General features: G+C 33.1%; 1 protein-coding gene across 1 annotated transcript; it reads left to right on the top strand.

Annotated features, from left to right (window-relative positions):
• Positions 1-14,924: 14,924 nt before the first annotated feature.
• LOC131605537 (putative E3 ubiquitin-protein ligase RING1a) lies at positions 14,925-16,602 on the top strand. Its single transcript, XM_058877884.1, has 6 exons — positions 14,925-15,030; positions 15,132-15,229; positions 15,539-15,555; positions 15,915-15,973; positions 16,282-16,363; positions 16,464-16,602. Exons 1-6 carry the CDS (start codon positions 14,925-14,927, stop codon positions 16,600-16,602), a joined length of 501 nt encoding a protein of 166 aa, XP_058733867.1.
• Positions 16,603-21,047: the final 4,445 nt, after the last annotated feature.

Below are 21,047 nucleotides of genomic sequence, written 5' to 3'. Positions count from 1 at the left end.
TGATGCTTTCACTAGTTGCGTACTCCCCGTCTAACCAGCGAATCAACGTCCTCTTCAGATGGTCCATGGAATGACTGTTCCAAAATTTCATTTTAATCGGAGGTTTCACAACTGAGAAACAAACATGATCATCTCTCTTAAAAATCGGCAAGGCTGCCATGACAAAAAAACATAGAGAATGTGAGAAAACATTGGAGAAAAAGTATTGAAAAATGAAGAGGAATTGGAGGTAAATTTATAGAAAAAAACCCTTACACATAAGAGCCACCCGATATGGCTTCTATGTACAAAATATGTACATAGGCGCCACTAGAAGCAAACCCTAGTTTTTTCTTAAACTAAGGCGCCACCTGGGATGGTGCATACATGTTTATTTTTCTTCTTTGGCACCATGGGGGTGGCACCTATGTGTAGGGCACCCCTAAACCTGATTATCAGATAATTTTTTTCAAAAGGTGATCTTTTTTGTAATTTTTTTTAAAAGTTGGTTATTTGAATTTTTTTCAATTTTTTAGGTAAATTCTTAGGTACCCATGATAAGCAATTGGGTACCGGCACCTTGAGTATAAATTAATTTAAAATTTGAATTTATTTAAAAATTAAATAATTATAAAAAGTCATGTGTCATTGATTAATAAAATTTGATTGTACGAGGGTATCGGTCCCCAACTAAATTCAAGGGTGCCAGACTGTTCACCAATTTTTTTATTGAATTCTAGTCCATTTAAAAATAGTTTTTTACTATGTTTGGATTGATGGATAACTTAACAGAAGTGAAATAGAGCTAGGCGAAATGAAATATAAATTTTACTTTATTATTTGAATATTTTGTTTAAAATGTCGCATTCCATTGCATACACTCACAAATTGGATGTAATAAAAAATGGAGGATTTGATGAAATGAATTTATTCATGTTTCATTACTCCATCTATTACTTTATGCAGGGGTGAGTCACAAAGTCCTTATCAAGTGTTCCATGCGTGGCTTGTATGTCAGCTAAAGTATATAAATCATCTGTCAATTGATGGAAGCACTCAATTACATTTAATGTAAGCAATGATTTATTTATTCTTGAGACGCTAAATAGACTTGGCTTTCACACGTGTCAGCGACGTTTTAAGCTCTTTGACGTTTGAGATAAAGCCTAAAAGGCCTTTGAGTGTTCGTAGCTTTAACTCTCCTATAAAAGGATTCCTATGTCTATGATTAGATTCATCAAAAGCAACATGAATAGATTCTTTAACCATTCATCAAAAGCAACATGAATAGATTCTTTAACCAATGATATTCTATGATTATAAACTCTATAAGCTTTACTCGAAGATAATTTTCCTAGGAATATTCCTTCATCAGAATTAGCATGATACTTACCAAGATTGTCTTTTCTATTATTTAAAATGAAACAATTGCAACCGAAAACACGAAAGTAAGAAATGCTTGGTTTCCTACCTTTAAGTAACTCATAGGGTGTCTTTTCTAAGATTGATCTAATGACATCCTATTTAAGACATGACATGCGGTATTAATCACATAGGCTCAAAAGTATTTAGGCAAGCTCATTTCGCTTATCATGGTCCGAGCCAATTCTACTAAAACACGGTTTTTACGCTCAACAACACCGTTTATTTTTTTGGAATTTTTGGACATGAAAAGTTATGAGCAATCTTGTTCACTACGGAGTGTGATAATTTTGAAATAAAAAAGATTTGGACAAACTTAGCAAAAATAACGAAAGCCTTAAAAGTTTCATCCTTATGGGTTAGAAATAACGTCTAAGTGAATCAAGAATAGTCATCCACAATTGCAAACCAGTAATAATTACCTCATAGACTTCTTGTCCTTGAAGGACCAAACAAGTCTAGATGGAGAAGCTCGAGAGATTTTGATGTCGAAATAATCTTATTTAAATGATACTCTCGTTTGCTTTCCTATTTGGCAATCATCCAAATCAAGCATATAGATATTATCAATCATCAAACTTAAATATAGGGTCTTTATTTGCCTTATGTTCTATTAGGAAGCTTAGGCTATTGAAAACCATATAATACCCTTTGTCACATAATTGACTAATGCTAAGTAAGTTGTGTTTAAACCTTTTAACTAAAAGCACGCCTTCTATGGTGATTATGGAAATATTTTTCACAACACCTTCTCATAAAATTTTACCTCTTGTGGTGTCCCTATAAGTGATGTGACTGATTTTTTTATCATCGAACTTGATGAACATCAAAGTGTTTCCCCTCATATGTCTTGAGTATTCGCTATCTGGAAACTATAACCTTTTCAAGGAGACAAGATTTTCCTGTAGACAATCAAATAGGCAATTTAGTTACCCAACTAGTGGGTCCTTTAGGGTTAGTTGAGGAGCACTTATGTATTCATGTCATTTTACCATTAGGAACATGGGCATTCCTAATATGACAAAGAGGTCTAATGTGACCCTTATCACCATAATATTGATAAATAGCTTTTTATGAAATACTTTTTCTGTTTCTTCTAGCAACGTGAGGGTTTTTCTTAAAAACAGTATTTCTATCACTTGAAGAAGTAGAGCTAGTAGTGGATAGTGAAATAGCATGTGTTAATTATCCTTTGAGATTTACAATTTCAAGTTTTAACGTTGGACAAGTAACACAATCTAATTTTTTACCTTTTCAACTTTAGTGCTAGAAACATTAAAACGCTCATCAACTAGAGATGTATGCGCTTCCTTTAAGGAATCAAAAGCACTATTAAGATCATTAATCTCCTTTTCAAGTTTTAAAATGGTTTTCTTTTGGAGATAAATTTTCTTAAAAGCGTCTATCAAATCCTCATACATTTCATTAAAAGCTTTCGACAATTATCAAAGTTCATCTTCAGGATCACAATTGTATACCTTTGGCACTTTCAACAATTCTCTTCTTCCCACGTGATACAGGCTCTACGACCTTTTACACTTTTGCCCTTCGTCTCGCCATTAAAAATTAGTGCTCGAATATACGCTTCCTTTAAATCGTCGTTGTCACTCATATTCCCAAACTTTTGAGTCGCTTAGACTTGATCAAACGACCAGCTTTGAGGCCAATTGTTGGATAGGAATATGGAGTAAAGGAACGGCCTAGAGGGGGAATAGACCCTTTTTTAATTTTTTTTTACCGATTTTCAAAATGAAATATCAGATTTTTTTCAATGAGGAAGTCTTATAGCTAATAACAGAGACTTTATGCTTGAATTGGAAATTAATCACGAATACACTTACACAATTAATAACTATCTCAGATTTATTAGAGATTGTGTCCAAGGAGTTACAAACTAAAACGCATTGACACTTTGCAAATTACACAAGATATGTTCTTTACAAAATAACAATTGTTATAGGATTCTAACACCACAGTCTGCAGATTTTATTCAGCACTAAAACTCAAATAGGTTATGGTTCTCGCAAAAACTAAACTTATGTAATTAATTGCTACCAAAAGGAATTAACTAAAAACTACACTAAGAAATGATTACCTAAACATGCAATAACCTACGAAAATTAAAATGCAAGAGAGAGAAAGACAGACAGAGAGAGAGAGAGAGAGTATATCAGGATGTATAGTGGTCCGATTTTATCATCCTCGTAGAAGCCTACTCCACTCTCCAATGGTTTCCCATTGAAAGTTTATTCCACTATGTTTTAATGAATATTAGATGAGTTCATACAATCACATTAACCATAATAATGCTAAGAAAGTAAATATCCTATTTGGATCTTGACTTGTATATAGCCTTTATGTCAAACTCTCTGCGAAATCTTTACCCGATTATCCATTCTTGAATCTTCCAGCTTCACCAATCTGCTCCAAGTCTTCGTATGTGACAATCACCTTTGATCTCACTGATTTCTTGAGCGACGAACTGTCTGAAGATTAAGAAGAACTCCTACCTTGTCTGTAGGCTTCCACACAATACTACCAAGGTCAACCTGGAAAGAATAACCTCCTTCTTTTCAATGGAATTTGTCACCACCAGTCACCACAACTACAATATTGCAAGCCTCCTGAAAATCTTTACAGATTATTCAAGAAATGTTAGTTTCAAGATATGTCTCCCTCAACAATTACAAATCTTCATACTCAAGATCTGAATCCAAACTAGAGGTTGAATATGAAAGAAATTATGTTTGCAATAGATTTCAAGTTTTTAAAAAAATGGAAGTTGTTGTTGTTATGTGTTTTGTCACACACACTCATTCACACTTGGCTATGAGATGACAAAAAAAAGTATATGTGTTGGAGATTATGCACAAAAATAGGTGAAAATGGTTGTTAGATTCGTGTCAAGAACATTTGTTGATTTGAGCCAAATAAGCAATTAGAGTGGAACAAGATTAACATAAAAGAAGTGAAATATTTCCTTTGATTTGAGTTAAGTTGTATCTCATATTCGAGTCATTAAAGGTCGTGATTTAAGTCATGTACAAACCCTGATTTGAATCAATTTGGACAAAGCCAAACAGGAAAAAGTGAAAAACGTTGTGATTCGAGTCATGTGTAAAGTGTGATTCGAAGCAAACTAGGTAGTGGTTAACAGGACTTGTATGATTCGAATCATGTGAAACTTGTGATTCGAGTCATAGTGCTGCATGATTCGAACAAAGTGAAAACTGTTATTCGAGTCACAAATGCAAAGAAATTCATATTCTCCTCTGTTTGATTTGATTTGAGTCATAACTTGTGAGTGACTCAAGTCACACACAAGAAATCTCAATATTTCAAGTTTTTCAAGATAGTTTGAGATCCCACTTCTCATATAAGTTGAAACAAATCAAATATGATTCTTGTTCCATTAACTTAACCAATTGACTTAAAACACAATGATCATACTCAAATACAAACACTTGAACTATGCATGCTAAAATGAATGGATTTAAAACTTAATTAAAAAAATGTACAATTAAAGAGGAGACTCAATAAACAATAGCAGCGAAACAAAAGCCTAAAAGACAAGATACAAAATCGTATTAGGGTTCTCCCCTTGAATGTATTGGAGACATGCAACTTTAAGTTCTTATCCCTTTTTCTTTCTTTGAGGTGGAAATTAAGAGAGTGCTCAACATTGAGCCTTCTCAGTTGGCGCCCAACAGTTGGAGCTTTGTTATGGAATTTGAGATTGTGCATCTAGGGTTAGAGGTGACTCCCACCGCATGGATGTTATTTTCATTTTATGCCATGAGATCTTTTGCCAAAGGGAGCTAGGTAACCCTAGGTTCCCTATTAGGAAAATCCTTTTTAAACCCTACTCCAAACATTACAAAAATTGAAAAGCCAAGTTTGTACGAGTGAAAGGGAGGAAGGGATCCCAAGTCATTGTAAGGGTAGATGGAACCCCTTTCTTCCCTCTAGTTTGGATGGATACCCTTTGGCGATCGCCGAGTACGACTATAAGTACCTTGCATCTAGAAAGGCCGAGATGGTTCTATTGGAAATATTCAACTTAATGGAGTCTCGTGTGGTAATTGACTGGTGGAAAGAGAGTGATGACTTTCTCAATGAATAGTTTAGTAGGCTTGGATACTTTGATGCTTTTATAGGTATCCTTTGGCGGTGTGTGATCTTTACTTATTGTATTGCAAGTCAAATGGCCAATATTTTCTTAGAGTAGGGGAATAAAAGATTGGAAAAATCAAGGTAGTGCACGGGGAAACTAGCAGCCCTCGCAACCACGTTGAGGGCATGACCATCAAGAGGGGAAAAAACAGGCCGGAGGCCAACCCCTGACTCACCAAGTTCTAAGGCCAAGAAGTTCGAGGGAGATCCTTCACTTGTTACTTAGAGTAAAGTGGTTTCTCCTACTCCTTAGGAGGCGTGAATATAGAAGTCCCCTGGTGGTGAGGTTCTGCATCCCAAGTTTTATACATGGAGTGACCCCGAATTCGATGATGTCAAGTTTACCGGCTCTCGCCTCCTATACTCTAAAGTGTTTGCAAGTGATTAGAGGGGTCTCGGTGCCTAACCGTCCCTAAGATATCTGATCTGAAGGAGAATCACTTGGTGAGTGGTTTGATGTTGGAGCGTGTTGAACTAGAGAAACGATATCAAGTCAAAAATGATTTGAAAGTAAAGCTAAAAAGTTGTGAGGAGATTTATACCAAGGTCCAGGAGCTGCTTGAGTCCTTGCAAGAGGAGAAAGTGTCCTGAAAGACTAAGTTTGGTGCGATAGAAACTAAATTTATGGAGTTGGCCGCCTAAAAAAAGGCTTTGAAGTCATCTTTGAAAGATACTTTTTGTTCAAAGAAGGATTTGGAGGAGGAGGTGTCAGAGCTCAAAGATGAGATGGTGGAAAACTCTGATATCTATTTCAGGCGCGCGAAGGAGCAAGTGTCCTTCTTCTACCCTACACTAGATCATATTCTTGGATATCTTCAAAGTTATCCTTGATAGGAAGCTGATGGATAATAATGAGGCGTCCCCTTCCACACAGCCATGATCTCCCTCAACCATGGGTGCTCAGGATGACCCCAATTGAGATGCACAGGGGGAGGTAAGTCGGTGACTCCTCACCTATATAGAGTGCTCCTAGAGAAGGTAACCCTAGAATATGGCCAATGAGCTTTAGTCATGTCCCTAAAATTTGATCTTGAGAGTATCCAATTAAACTTAAGAGCTTGAAATAGGTTAAACTCTATAATCCCTGTATACAAGGAAAATGAAGTTTGGGTGGATCTATGTGCTTGCAGGTATAAAGTTGACCATCTCGCAAAAGATCCTCTCTGATGTTTTGATGATGATAATGTCAACAATCATGGTGGAGTTGGTGGCCATAGCTTTCAACCCTATGATGATGGTGACCTAACCAGACAAGCATCTCATGCCTCATCAACCGAAAGAGAATCAAGATTAAAGTTCTTATTTGATAAATGAATCTAGCAAAATTCTTGGGAGCCTTAGTAATAAAAGAGAAGAAGTGTGAGAGCTTGCTTAGTCGTGTTTGTTTGTCTTTCTGAGTGACACAATTTTTGTAAAAGTAAGGAAGTAACTTTAAAGTACTGAGGCAACTCACACACACACACACAAATCCTTTTCAAAATGTCTCTATCTTGAAAATGATTTTTATAAGCCAGAACCAAGTGATTAAATTGTTGTTCTAAACCTTTTCAAACTATTTTTTAACTAGTTAATCAATTGGTAAGATGTGTTAATATATTGAAAAAACTATTCTAACCTGCCAATCAATTGGAACACTATGCTAATCAATTAGAAGAGTGTCAATCGATTACATAAAAAATAACGACAACACATTAATGACTTACAACGACTCTAGAGCAAAACCTTCCTATTTAGGCTTGCTAATTGATTATAAATGAGTTGTCTAATGGATTGGAGCTTTTTGTCAATCAATTAGATCATTAATTCGGCCCATGAATTATTTTTATTTTTTGTTTTTCCAACTACTATATAAGGGAGGCACACCCTCACTTCAAATCACGTCAATTGCCAACATTTTTCGTGCTGGTCATTTGTATTCTTAAGGGTGTGATACTCTTAAGATATCGAGTTTGGTTCTTGAGATAAACCTGCCATAAAATCTTTGTATTTGGTTTCTTAAGCTTTTCCAGAAAAAGCTTTGTTTTGGTTATTGAGATAAGCCATAAATCTCTAAACAGTTCATTAGCTTAGCCTAGAGTAAAAACTATCATTGGTTGGGGATAAACATGTAAAAAATTTAAGATGATATTATATTAAGGTTCATGGACATAACCTTCAAAAGCTGATAGTTTATAGTCAAAATTTCAAGAAGACCTCTTAGGGACATGACTAGGCCAACGTTTGACCAAACCTGTATAAATCTCTGGTACAATTTCTCTAAACTTATACTTTTAATTTATGCAATTTATTTTTAGTACTTTATTTCTGCTACAAATTACTCAACCAAAATTACTAATACGATCTTAATCGAGAAAGAAATAAAATTAATCACGAATTTTAAATACCAAAATTCAACCCCTCTTGTACTTGAAGTCACTTGTTCAACAGTTATTGTCTAACTTCCAACAAAACAGTAAACACGGAGAGAAGCGATAAGTCTTCCTTTCAAATGATGGATCGAAGTGGTTAGTCTCCTTTCCAAAAGAAACTTGGAGCGGTTAGTCGTCAAGCTTCAAACTAAGATTTTGCACGGGTTGATCTTGAACCTTGGAGAGCTTTTAACACCGGTTTAAGCTTGCAAACCAAAAATTTGTTTTATACCAGGCTAACCAAGTACCTGTGACATTTTACCACTAGGTTGATCTCAAACACAAATAAGCTTTTAGCACCTGGGTAAGCTTGAACTGAATCTTGGTTTTATACCGAGCTAACCAAGAACCTATGAGATTTTAACAGTGGGCTAATCTCAAACCTAAATGGAGATTTGATCACACAATCCCCAAACCCAAGCTTTTCACGAGTTTAGCTTCAAACTCAATCAAATATTCCCTAAATTGTTAAATTGATCAACCAAGTTAAAAACAAAACTTTCTTGGTGAACTTACAAATCTACCCTTCCATAATTACAATTTCCTCACTCGCAAAATGACATTCTTGAAAATGTTATGGCTAAACTTTAGTGAGAGAAAGTAAAAAAATAATAATTTTAGAGAGAGAGAGAGAGAGAGAGAGAGAGAGAGAAGTGAGGAATGAGAGCTCACATTTTTGGATGTGAAAATATGTAAGAAAGGGTCTCTATTTATAGGCTAGAGGTTGGCTCAAAAAAGGAAATTTTTTATGGCCAATAATATGAGCCAATCGATTGGTATCATGCACCAATCGATTGGTAGGCCTATAATTAATTGATTATTAAGTTCAAAAAGGTAAAGATATTTAGCCATTACCATTCATTAAGTCATTGTCCTAATCAATTAGAGCCCATTTATGAACTGGTCCAATCGATTCCCACATGATGTCAATCGATTGGCAAGAACAAAAACTTGCACGTAACTATTAGGAGAGTTCCCAAATCATCTAGCACGACTTCAATGCATTTTTAGAAATATTTTATTAGGAAAAATAAGTTTGAAAACTGGTTTGTGTTTGTGTGTGATTAGCAATGCACTTTACAAGAAAGTCCTTATGCTTTTACAATAAATTCATTCAAACGTATCGTGGCAAATTTTCGTATACTTCAAAACTTGTCAGATGCTTCCTTCTTGTAAACACTTGCTTGAGCTTTAGATGAGGCTTGACTTATATTCCATCTAGGTACTATAATCAATTATTCAAGTTCATCAAACCCTAATGATCAGGTTTCATCTTTAATCGTTCTTTTGTTATCAAAGACTTATTGTCATTATCAAAGGCATGTTCATCTTTAATAGTTGTCATCATCAAAAGCATATTCATCTTCAATGGAACTTCCTTGATTAATAACCTGCAAAACAAGAATCCACCCCAACACGTTTTATCTCCTCAAGGGGTGACAAGGTTTCCTTATAAGAATCCAACATATTTTATCGCCTCAAGGGGTGACAAGGACTCCTTATAAGAATCCAACATGTTTATCGCCTCAAGAGGTAACAAGGATTCCTTATAAGAATCCAACGTGTTTATCGCCTCAAAGGGAGGCAAGGATTACTTATTAGAATCTAACATATTTTAGTCGACATGAGGGGCGGCTTCACGTAGATTTATTTTCTCTAAATTCCATTAAAGGGGGGTGATTGTAATGCAAATAATTCAAAATAGCAACATGAGAAGCCTCATTAAAATTCCTTTCCCCCATGTGAGGTGCTAGGGAAAAAGTGCTTCCCCAAAAAAGATAACGTGTCCTTACAAACGACAGAGGTATAATATTCACCTAAACCAAAAATAATAACAAACAAAATAAATATCCTAGGGAGGGGTTTCTTTATCTTTTAGAGCCGCTTCCGGTGACTTTACTTTCTGGCCAATACCTCCAGTGTTCATGCCTAGGGATTTGAATTACTAGCATAGGGGTGCCACGTATTCTATTCTTTTTGACAAGTACAAATACCCAAGACAACAAAGTATTAGCTTGGAGAATGAACTTCAAGGTACAGGTAAACCCTAAAAGCGACGAAGAAGAAAAAGGAAGGATAAAAACTCAAAAGCCAAGTCTCAAAAGTGTGAATAATAAGTCAAACACACACAAGTCAAACTAACTAAGAAAACTTACTCGTACATATGATTAGGTTACATGCCCATAATACTCAAGACTGAAAGGATAAAAAGAAAAAGCTTTCCATGATATTCGATATGCAGAATGGAAAAAGGTTGAAGTCTCTTCGAACACCCATTGAAATTTGCTTAACAAATCAAAGCTACACGATCATACCCCATTACCAATGGTCAAAATCTTTTTACGATTGTTGAGGTGACACTATAACACCTTATGGTTATCATGCCAATGACCATAGTAGGGGGAAAGTGTCAATTATTACCTTTCCCTTCGACATGCATCACCAATAATTGCAAAGACCTTCCCTTTTTAAATCAAAAGGCAAGGGCTTTGGGGAAACTGTTTCCGGCCGATCGCAAAGGCCTAGTTGGAAGCAGGGCCCAATACATTAGGGAATTAAAGCATTTCCAATATAGACAAATGGTTATTCGTGACTCCTTGAATGAAACAATCAGATACATTAGATCCATCTTATAGTCATCCACATTTCTCAAACTCCCTTCACATTTTAGCTACAAACAAACTCCTCTATAAAAGGAAGAAAAGTGCACCATTTTCAGGTAACTTCACTTCCATTTGAAATTTTCTTGTTCACTTCACACACTAACTTGAGCATTAGAGTGCTAATCTTGCTTGTTAGCTTCATCCACCGCATCGAAAAAATGTTCAATTCATGAATCAAAAATAGACACGGCTGGTGAACAGGATATCTTGAATCGGTGGGGTTGATATCTGTTATGGTAATAGAGTGGACCTGCATGGTTAGGAATTTGACGCCGAATTCAGTCCAAGATTCAATATGAGTAAAGTGAAAAGTGGAGATTAGAAATTATACCTTATTTTCTGTGTGGATTGACTTTATACCTTGGTTCGAGTGGAGTGAATTTGAGGTGAAATAGGCCTTAGCTATTTGGGCCTTTGGATGGCCCAGAATAGTATTCCCCAAGACATTAACAGGCACTGAGTGAGTTGGGGAAGCCTTCAGAAATTTTGGTTGGCCTCCAAGACATTGTCTGACATGAGTTAGAACTGAAACTTTTGGAGTTAAATAAATTTTTTGTAGAGAACAAGTTCATTCAACGTATTTCCATCATTGAAATGTTTCATCGCCTTCTATTGACATGTGTGTTGATGCGACAAGTTAAGGCATGATGTAGATTATAATGTAATTGAGTGCACTAGAGTTTGCATGTATTCTCAAGGAGGAATATAGTTGTTGATATCGTAACTAGTCATCTTCTCTGGTCTGGGTTGTTCAAATATCTTCACCTAAAATAGGATGAGTTGAGAATTTTAGAAACTTTTCATAATCCATGGCTTGGAAGTTTGTTTCGTAATCCTTGTCATAGTAAACAATTGTCAGAGCCACCTTGAGCATAAGAGCCAGAGCTTCTCTAGTCGGGGTACGAGAAGGTGTTAAAGCCAGTGCATTAGCTGCCAAAAGAGATGGGCCGATTATGAAGTACCAGCCCTCACCATAGCCCGAATGCCTTGGGTTTCGGCAAGGTTGTGGAACATATTTAACTTGCTTATTTTATCAACACTATATGCAAAATACAATCACACTTTTCAAGAAAAAAGTATGAAGACTTTGTTCTCTCCAAAGACTTTTCTCCTCTCCTCAAAATTAATAGCATTCAAAATAGCACAAGTATCAATCTTCCTTTTCCTAACTTCGGTAGGGGGAACCTCGCTAGGGCCGAACCAAGTCGATAAAACAAAGATTGCATCTCCTCTTTCATTGTCACCTTATCCAGAGAAAGAGAGCCCGACTTGGTACAATAAGGGTAAGTAGTCTGGTTAAAGTGAAGCTTGGAACTATACTTGAGATACAAAAAATGGCAGTAGTGAGGAGAATCGACAGGGATATAATAGAAAGTAGAGTGTGTGTAGAGATTAGGGGCTTCACCAATGTGAAACGTCTCAAGAAATCGTCCTCATCCGAAATAAAGGAGCCAAACCAAGGAAAGATTGGGTGAAGCTGAATGAGCCCTTGGTTACAAAAGTTATCTGGGATGTACGCCTTAGACGAACAATATTGAAAAATAATCCAAAAGAGAGCTTCCAGGATTTGCACTCGGCACACATTTTTAAGACCCTCACATATGCCCATGACCCTTGATGAAACTGGAAAGAGGAAATCTTCAAATGTTTCGGGACAAATAGCTCAAATTCAGAAAGGGAAGTTGAAATCCTATCCCGGTAAACAAGCACTCATTGAATGGGACCATGTACTTGTTAAAAGAGCTGCATACCCTCTTCTTCTCTAGCAGCGAAAGGACAAATCACTTTGAAGGATAGCCGACCATATGTCAGCATCGTGCAGGGAAACCTCAGTGCTCAATGGTGAATAAGTTCATGCTACTCTTACATCTATCCAATCAAACATTAGCACGCCAGACTGACGTCGAAGATTTAAATGTTCTAGCACCTCAATGTCGCTAGGCTCACAACTTACACTCCGCAGATGAACCCAAACAAAATCTCTAACACGTTCTTGTTAGCTGAAGTTTTCGACACCATGTTATATTAATAAGGAGGAGAAAATATATTTGGAGATATTGTGAACTTTTCGATGAGAAAACTTTATTGGAGAAGTCCATTCGAAGCCACCTCTGCACAAGAGGGATATGTTACATGGGACTTAGGAATATTTTCTAAGTGTTAGATGAGTTCGACGTAATAGCATATGGTATTCGACAGAGGTTTGAATTTGAACAAAGGAATAACTGAATTTCTTTCTTATCCGATTTCAACAGAAGACGCGTGGAGGTTCAGGATGAAAGGAAGACATGTCGAGCGAAACATGCCGTGTTCTGGGAGAAAGGCCGTTGAAGACAGTTATTTCAATTTATTATATATAGGGGTCTTAATGTTAGGAATCCGTGTGTTCATTCATTTATACAAAACCTCATATAAACTCAAAGTATTTGCGTTATTGAGAAAGAATCCTTGAGAAATTTACGTGTAAAATACAATCTTTATTCAATTTTCAATTTACATTTCCAGAATTTGTTCACTTCTTGAAATTTATTTTCAATTGCTTTTACTGCATTTCTTTACAAGTTTCGCAAAGTTATTTTAAGATTAACTTATATTAATACCAATAATAGCCAGAATTATGAATGTTGTCGAAGTGTTAGTAGTTTCAAAGAAAATCATCTAAAACAAAAGCACATGTTCTAGGATAAATCTAGTTGATCATGTGAGTAACCAAACACTTTCATTTTGGAAGACTAGTGCTTGATTACCAAATTTCAGGGTAAATAGTTCCCTCTTTTACAAATTGGATTATACTTCCTCTTCATATAGGATAGGATGAGGGCATTGGATTTCAGCATGAGTTGTTTCTCCCCGTACATTTGATATGAGTGCATCTAACAACCCAGAAGAAGTGTCTTTCTCCGAGGGATCTGCAAACATCTTTTCTGACCCGAAGTCAGTAGATATAAATATGATTTTTGGCCTTACGTAATCACTAATAATATAGGGAGGAGGAGAATTAAGGGATGACCCATATGAAGTTTCCACTTTATAGTCACTAACTAAATTGACGGTGTTATCACTCATCCTAACCAAAAGAAGGAAATGCTGAAGAAAAAGCTCGAGTTAGAAAGGTACTTGATGGTAAGAGGTTGATGGAGCGAGAAGAGTGAAAAAGGAAAAAGTTTTAAGCGAAGCTCTGAATCTAGTGATGCTATTAGGAAAAAGGAACAAAGACGTTTCTTTATAAAAGTAACTGGAGGCTTTAAAGTTAAAAGGTTGCAAAAACTTTCAAATATCCAACTCACCCTATTTATAAGCGATGATAGTTGAAGGATCACAATCAACCACAAACAGGGATCACAATATCAAAGTCTAGAAATCCACTCATGGAAACATGCCAAACTCAAGTGCACTTAAGCACTCTATGAATTACGCCATACCCTAGGTGTCACGTCATCACATGTGTCAAGCATGGGTGATGAAACGTCTTAATGATGGAACCGCGTGCATTAAATGAGCCTATGGCCCGTTACTTTTAAAAAATTGATCCCAAGCGATACAGTTCTACTTCACAATGGACTACGACACGGAGGCCGGTCAATGATACTTAAAGCTTACCTGACTATTTAAGTGTCCGACCAAGCCTTAAGGACTGTTCTAGCCTGGCCAAAGGCCCAATACGTCTCATGCCCACTCTATTCAACTCAAATATAATAATAGTTCACATGTTGGAGTGTTAACCATGCAACTCCATCTCGCGCCGCCGTAAAGGAGATCAGAGCCATCGTTCAATATTGACAATTATCAGCCTCTCATCATTTCTAATTCCTTCGTAAGACTAGAACATTCATTTTTGGTTTCCAAACGAAACAATAATATATTTACTAAACTTTATTTACTAAAATGATAATTTATTTAACAAATAATAACAATAATACTATTAATAATAATAATAATAAAGTAATTTATATAATAATAATAATAACAATAATAATAGTAGAAATAAGAATATAATAGTAATAATAATATTGTAAGAAAACAAATAATATTGTCTTAAAAAAACACAAATTAATAAAATGGTAAATAATTAAGTGTGAGCTGGTCAGGACGGGTGCACCTAGTCAAGATGAAATGGCATGCATGAATAACAAATCACCTTTGAAATTACAAAATTTTCTTTAAACTTGCATCTTGTCAAATTTTTATTGGTGAATTACGCTTCATTTGCATTTGCATTCATATGCTCAACGAGTATAAAAGCAAGTTCACAGTAAAAAAATCACTATGCTTGATCACAATGTCAAAAAATCAGCATTCTCACGTCGTCGAAGAGTCTCTCCAAGAGATCCATGAGACTAAAAATGAGGTCATGAACATCGAGGAGAAATCCAAAAATGAATCTGGTTAGTGTTATTTTTCTCATCTCAAATTTCATAATTAGTGCTTCATTGTATCAAATCCTATTATTTGATTTTGTGATCGATTGCTGATTTGTTTTTATCAGGATTGACTCAAAGGCAGTCCTCTAAAAATGAAGAAGAAGTTGATGAAAAAGAAATTGAAGAAGTTGATGAGGATGAAGTGGATGAAGAAGAAGAAGAAGTGGATGAAGAAGAAAACGATGAAGAAGAAGATGAAGAAGAAGACAAGTATGTGAAACTAATTCCAGTTTTCTCATTAATTCATCTAATTAGTACTATATCATTTACTGTTTTATTCTCAAATCAATCATTTTACTTGTTGAAATTTCAAGGTGGATTTTGACTACTCCATTCAATCATAAATATAAACAAAACAAAACATGTATTTGGTGTAAATTTAAATCAAAGAGTGTATTTTTTAATTATATTTTAGATCGGATATAGAAAATGAATCTTCATAGTCTTATACTATGGTTTTTACTTGTATCAGGTCTATTTTCTGGTTATGTATAGTTTTTTGCTTGCGTGTTTTTGGGTTCATTATTATTCCAATTGTTTATGCTGTCAAAATTTGATTGTTTTGATGTTTTTAGGTTCTTACTGATTCAATTTTTATATGAGGATTTGAGATATATAGATCTTCAACACAAAATACTTTTGTATATAGATCTATGAGCGATTTGAAAATTCACTTGATCACATGAAATATTTTTTAAAAATCGATCTTACTTGATGGAAACTATAATTTGAAAGTCCTTCTCTCTAAAATGAAATTGTTCGTACTTTATTACTAAGTGATCAATCTCTGTGAATTGTATTTTCTAGCATTTGTAAATTTCTTTTTTGTTGTTTCATTGCAATCGCAGGTATCTGAGGCTAGATTCATCTTCCTTTCGCAAAGATGTTGAATGTCCTATCTGTCTTGGTATGTAATTTAATTTATTAATGTGGATAAGGGAAATTTTATTCAAAATTTTGTTATAAAAAAATGTTCAAATTGTTAAACAGGCCTGTTTAATATTCGTTGATGAACAAATTTAAGATAATATTTAGATACATATAAAACCTATATAATTAATAATGCTAAAATTAATGGAAGATAACTTCTGCATAGCCAACAATGGATTTGTTTTTAATGGCATTTTACAAGATATGCAAGATGCAAGTATTTTGTATTTACTTTCATAATAATGATATATATGATGATTGATTTCATTAATTATATATGTGTAGGCATCATTCAAAACACAGTTACTGCAATGAAATGTTTGCATCGCTTTTGCAGAGAGTGCATACACAAGAGCATTCGACTTGGGTTTGTCCTCAAACTAGCCACCATCTATGCTTTATATAATTTCATAGTTGGATTTGTATTGATTAGTTATCTCTAAATTATTTCTTTTTCATTTTTGTAGTAAGAAAGAATGTCCTACTTGTCGTGTACATTGTCCTAGCAAAAGATCTATGAGAGATGATCCATCCTTTGATGCTATCATTGAAGTTCTATATCCAAATATTGACAAGTCAGAGAAAGAGGTAAGATATACATATTGATTGATGCATCTTAAATATAAGAAAATTGTAATTCATTTGAATGAAAAACTAATCAATAAGATTATATATATATATATATATATATATATATATATATATATATATATATTATTTTTTAGGAATTGGCTTCCATTAAAAAAGAATTCGATCTGCCTAATAAGAAGAATAAGAAGGTAATATATTTCATGTGAGTTATTATATGAAATTTTACTAGAGAAAATAAATGTCCTGATATATAGTTAAACTAGTATTTTTGTTATAACTTTATAATTATGTTCTTTCAGGCGCGTTAAAATATTCAGGTGCATCACATGTAGTAGGATTGCTAAGGGGTGTTATTGTGCACTAGTTTACAACAACCACACCATATTCAACATTCAAAGGATGAAATACTTTTGTACAGTGGATAAAGTTTTGATATGGTTTGAAATGATTAGAATAATATTTGCGTTTTTGTTGGAATATTAACTTTAAGTCGATTTCATGTCCTTGTTGACAAATATTAAAACTGTTGTAGTAACCATGCCCCTATTTTTTTTTCTTTTTCAAATGGTTAAATATTGAAATCGTTGATGACTCAATGGATTTTAAGGTTACATGTTTTAAACAAACTAAAGCATATTTCTTCTTGAGTGTCTTACAAGTCACGAGTCTAATAAAAAGTGAGATTTGAATTTATTGCGGTCAAAAGTGATTATTGGATTAATTTGTGTGTGTGTGTGTGTGTTACAAGAGGGTAAAAAGTATAAAGAAACAACAACAAAAAACTACATTCTACTAACACCTGGATACAAATTTCGATAAGATCCAAAAAAATATTAAACTGATTCTACAAAGCAAACATCATAAAGTTGAAGATTTGAACCACGCTTCAACCCCACGTCTATCAGTCCATCTGCACATTTGTTTGATTCTCGGTATGTGTGATTGATGTAAATCTTTCAATCACAATCAAGCAAAACCTTGATTCTTTGTAACAATCCTCAACCAACTCTCATTTTGTTTGAAGATGTAGTGAGAGCCTTGAAAACTTTTGAGTTATCAATATGAAGATCTTTGCATATGCTCTTTGCCAATCATATGACATAAAACCTTTAAAGTCTGCCTAAAGTTCTACGGCCCCTATATTACAAATGCCAATGTGCTTTGGGAAAACCACATATTCACTCTCCATTGTTATCTCTGGGCATCCCTCCACATCATGTTTCACCTTCTCCTTTAATGCCTCATTTATATTAAGTCAGACTCATCCATTTTTCGGAGGTATCCATTTGTTTTGCTAAGTTTGGTTTTGTATCTAATGGCTCAAACCCTTCCCTCTTCATCTATGACCGTATGGGACCTAAGGTTATATCCCTGACCGATGATTCCTATTCAAAGAGGCTTTCGGTGGATTCTCAGGACGAGGGAGCCTCCTCTAGGGATTATTCTTTCGATGTCCTCTTGTATGATGATGATGTTGAACATGATCATTAGGTTGCGATTTCCCTTGTATTGTCAACCTCGAAAATACAGGATGCTAGATTGAGAGAGAACATGTTAGAGATTTTATTCAAGTTTATTGGAGAATTTATAATAAAGATCTGGTGATCCTGACATCAAGGCCCATATGGAGCACAAGGATCATCCATACGTATCTTTTTGGCTTAAACCTACCGAGCATTTAAAAGTTGACGAGCTATCGTTGAAAAGGATGACGTTAGTAGTCTTTTCACGCGATTAAGTACAACAAGGTGGCTGCAGAAATAGTTGGGAACCCCATCTGTTTTAAGTACTAGGACGATTATAGGCGCAACCAACATCATGGTCGACGATACTTCAAATTGTTTGTTGCTTTGTGTGGACTTAGATAGTTATATTTTTATTTTTCTGCAGGTCACGGTGTTATAACTAGTATGATAGTTTTCTCTATAAATACCATATTCTGTAAATAATTAACAACATTCAACCTATCAAACAATTAATATTATGTATTTTATTTTTTTAATGTATTTTTTAGCCTAGTAGTTCAACTTCTCATGTCTATGTTAACGCTCTATGGGAGTAGTTAAAAATCTTCAAATGAGGAACAAAATTCTTTCCTAAGTTGAATCTCGACTAAACTTTCAATATTCAACCATAAAAACCTATTAGTAAAAGAACTATTTTCTCTTTTATTTATACAACTTTTTTTTTTGGAAATAAAGGGGGCCTAAGCCCAAAGGAAAAGAACTATCCTAGAATCAATCTAGGGATAGAGACCCCTAACGATCATCCTCTATACAACTTTTTTAATGTGATGTATTATCAACCAAATCACTTATTTTAGACCGAAAGAGGTATGGCGTTACGAGGTCAAACTCTTATCAATTAGCTAATATTTAATGATCAGTCAACATATATTAATTTATCTTCTAATTCTATTATATTCAAATAATTTTATATTAATATTATTATTATTACTATCATTATTATTGGTTTTCAAAAACTTACTTTATTAAAAATATATTAAATTTTGGTATATAAAATAAATTTTATTTAATATAAATACTTTAATATTACAAATTAAAACTATAAGTACCATTAATTCTTGTAATTATTTTAACTCGTGACATGATTTCAATCTACAAAAATCAAGTCAGGATAAGTTCCTGTCTTGAAAAATTATGAATAAAAAAAAGGTACTTTCTATATATAAAAAATTCAAAATTTAAAAGTGAAATGTATTAGGTAAAAATTTAAAATCAAATACATTTGATTTTTTTCTTTCTAAAATACATTTAACTTTTTAATTTAATTTTACATAAAGTTCATTACATTTAACTTTTTAATTTAATTTTACATAAATTTCATATTTATCATTTTAAAAGTAATATCCCTATAATATATCACATGATTTAATGAATTTAATTTTTAATTCCACCATTAATTAATTAATAGTTTATAGAAGTTTTTCATAAAAAAATATATTTGAAGAATGAGATGACGTCTCAATAGTTAAAATTTGATATTATAATCTCATCAAATATATTATTTGTTCCTTTTTATTTATAATAATAAATTTCCCCAAATTTTTATTTATAAAATTGGTAATTTGAGAAATGCTTGCCGAAGTGAAAATATTAAATTTAAATTCAGCCATTAGAATGCAAATTATATGTTAAAAAAAATTGAGAGAGAATTTTGTTGTTTATGGTACTCTTTTTAGAGTTGTGCAAAAAAGATTTCTAATTCAAAAAAAGTGAAATTATTAATTATAAAAGTAGTCATTAGTAATTGCTTGAACTAAGTTATAAGCTTAATACATTGAATGACAATTAAAAAAAAATCAAATGGAATGAAAAAAACAAAATTTAATAAAAAGTAATAAATTAAAAAGAATTAAATATGATTTTTCATAACCTTATCAAAGGGGTCATATATAAAACAAATTCCCGTTTTATTTTGATATATCTAATTTTATTTATTTATTATCTTTATTGAAATGAATTAGTTTTTGGTTGAAAATAAATAAATAAAATGAGTCATTAGTTTAAGGTATTTTTTTACAAAAATCAAAAAAATTCATTAGTCCACTAAACAATTTATTAGTCCATTAAAACAATCCATATTTATTACAAAAATGAGTGGATTTGATGAATATGAATTGAATCGCAAATGAATCAATCAAAACAATCCATTAGTCCATTAACAATCCACTAAAACTTTTTTTAAAATATTCATTCCAATCCTTTTATTAAAAATAAAATTCATCCAATCTATTAACGATAAAATACATCAAATAATATCTTTTTAATAGATGGATATCAATCCAAACCAAAAATAAAATTAGATATATCCATTAATTTTGTAAACATAATTTTATAGAATTTTTTTTACATTTTTTGAAATTAAAAAAAAAAGAATTTTTTAGTTAACAAAAATATTTTAAATTTGGGAAAAAAATGAAAAAAAATCACTTTTTAATATTCTAAAAAAATTCTATTTTCTATTTTTGAAAAACAAATCCTTAAAATATCAATTCTATTTTTTATTTTCAAAAAAATAAATCCTTGGAAAAAATCAATTTTTTTATGAAAAAGTCAATAATTTTTTAATTTTTGGAAAAAAATTCCTTTTTTTAATAAATTCAATTTTTTATTTTTGAAAATTTGAATTTTTTATATTATATTTATTTGATTTTTATTGTTTTTCAAAAGTAGATCTAAATCTAAAGTATATGATAAAAATAATCTATTGAATCACTAAAATAGTTGGATGGATTAGATCCATCTCTATATTTAAATGGATTAATTTAATCTACTTCATTAACTTATTTTGTATATGGTGGATAGATTGGATGCATTTTTTAATGGATGGATGATTGGATGAATTTTGCCTTATCTAATTGTCACCCCCTAGAAATTCATTACACTTTATAGATACTTGAGTGCTTTTAGTTTCAAATTCTATTTATTTTACAAATA

This window comes from Vicia villosa, linkage group LG5, assembly GCF_029867415.1.
Source record: "Vicia villosa cultivar HV-30 ecotype Madison, WI linkage group LG5, Vvil1.0, whole genome shotgun sequence".
NCBI lineage: Eukaryota > Viridiplantae > Streptophyta > Magnoliopsida > Fabales > Fabaceae > Vicia > Vicia villosa.
The sequence above is the reverse complement of the archived record's forward strand: the minus strand, read 5'-3'. Positions and strand labels throughout refer to the sequence as shown.

Excerpts from the sequence above, each read along its gene's own strand:
- LOC131605537 (XM_058877884.1), top strand. The coding sequence starts at position 14,925 with ATGTCAAAAAATCAGCATTCTCACGTCGTCGAAGAGTCTCTCCAAGAG. Across the intron at positions 15,031-15,131 it reads GAAATCCAAAAATGAATCTG|GATTGACTCAAAGGCAGTCC; the intron begins GTTAGTGTTATT and ends TGTTTTTATCAG. Across the intron at positions 16,364-16,463 it reads CACAAGAGCATTCGACTTGG|TAAGAAAGAATGTCCTACTT; the intron begins GTTTGTCCTCAA and ends TCATTTTTGTAG.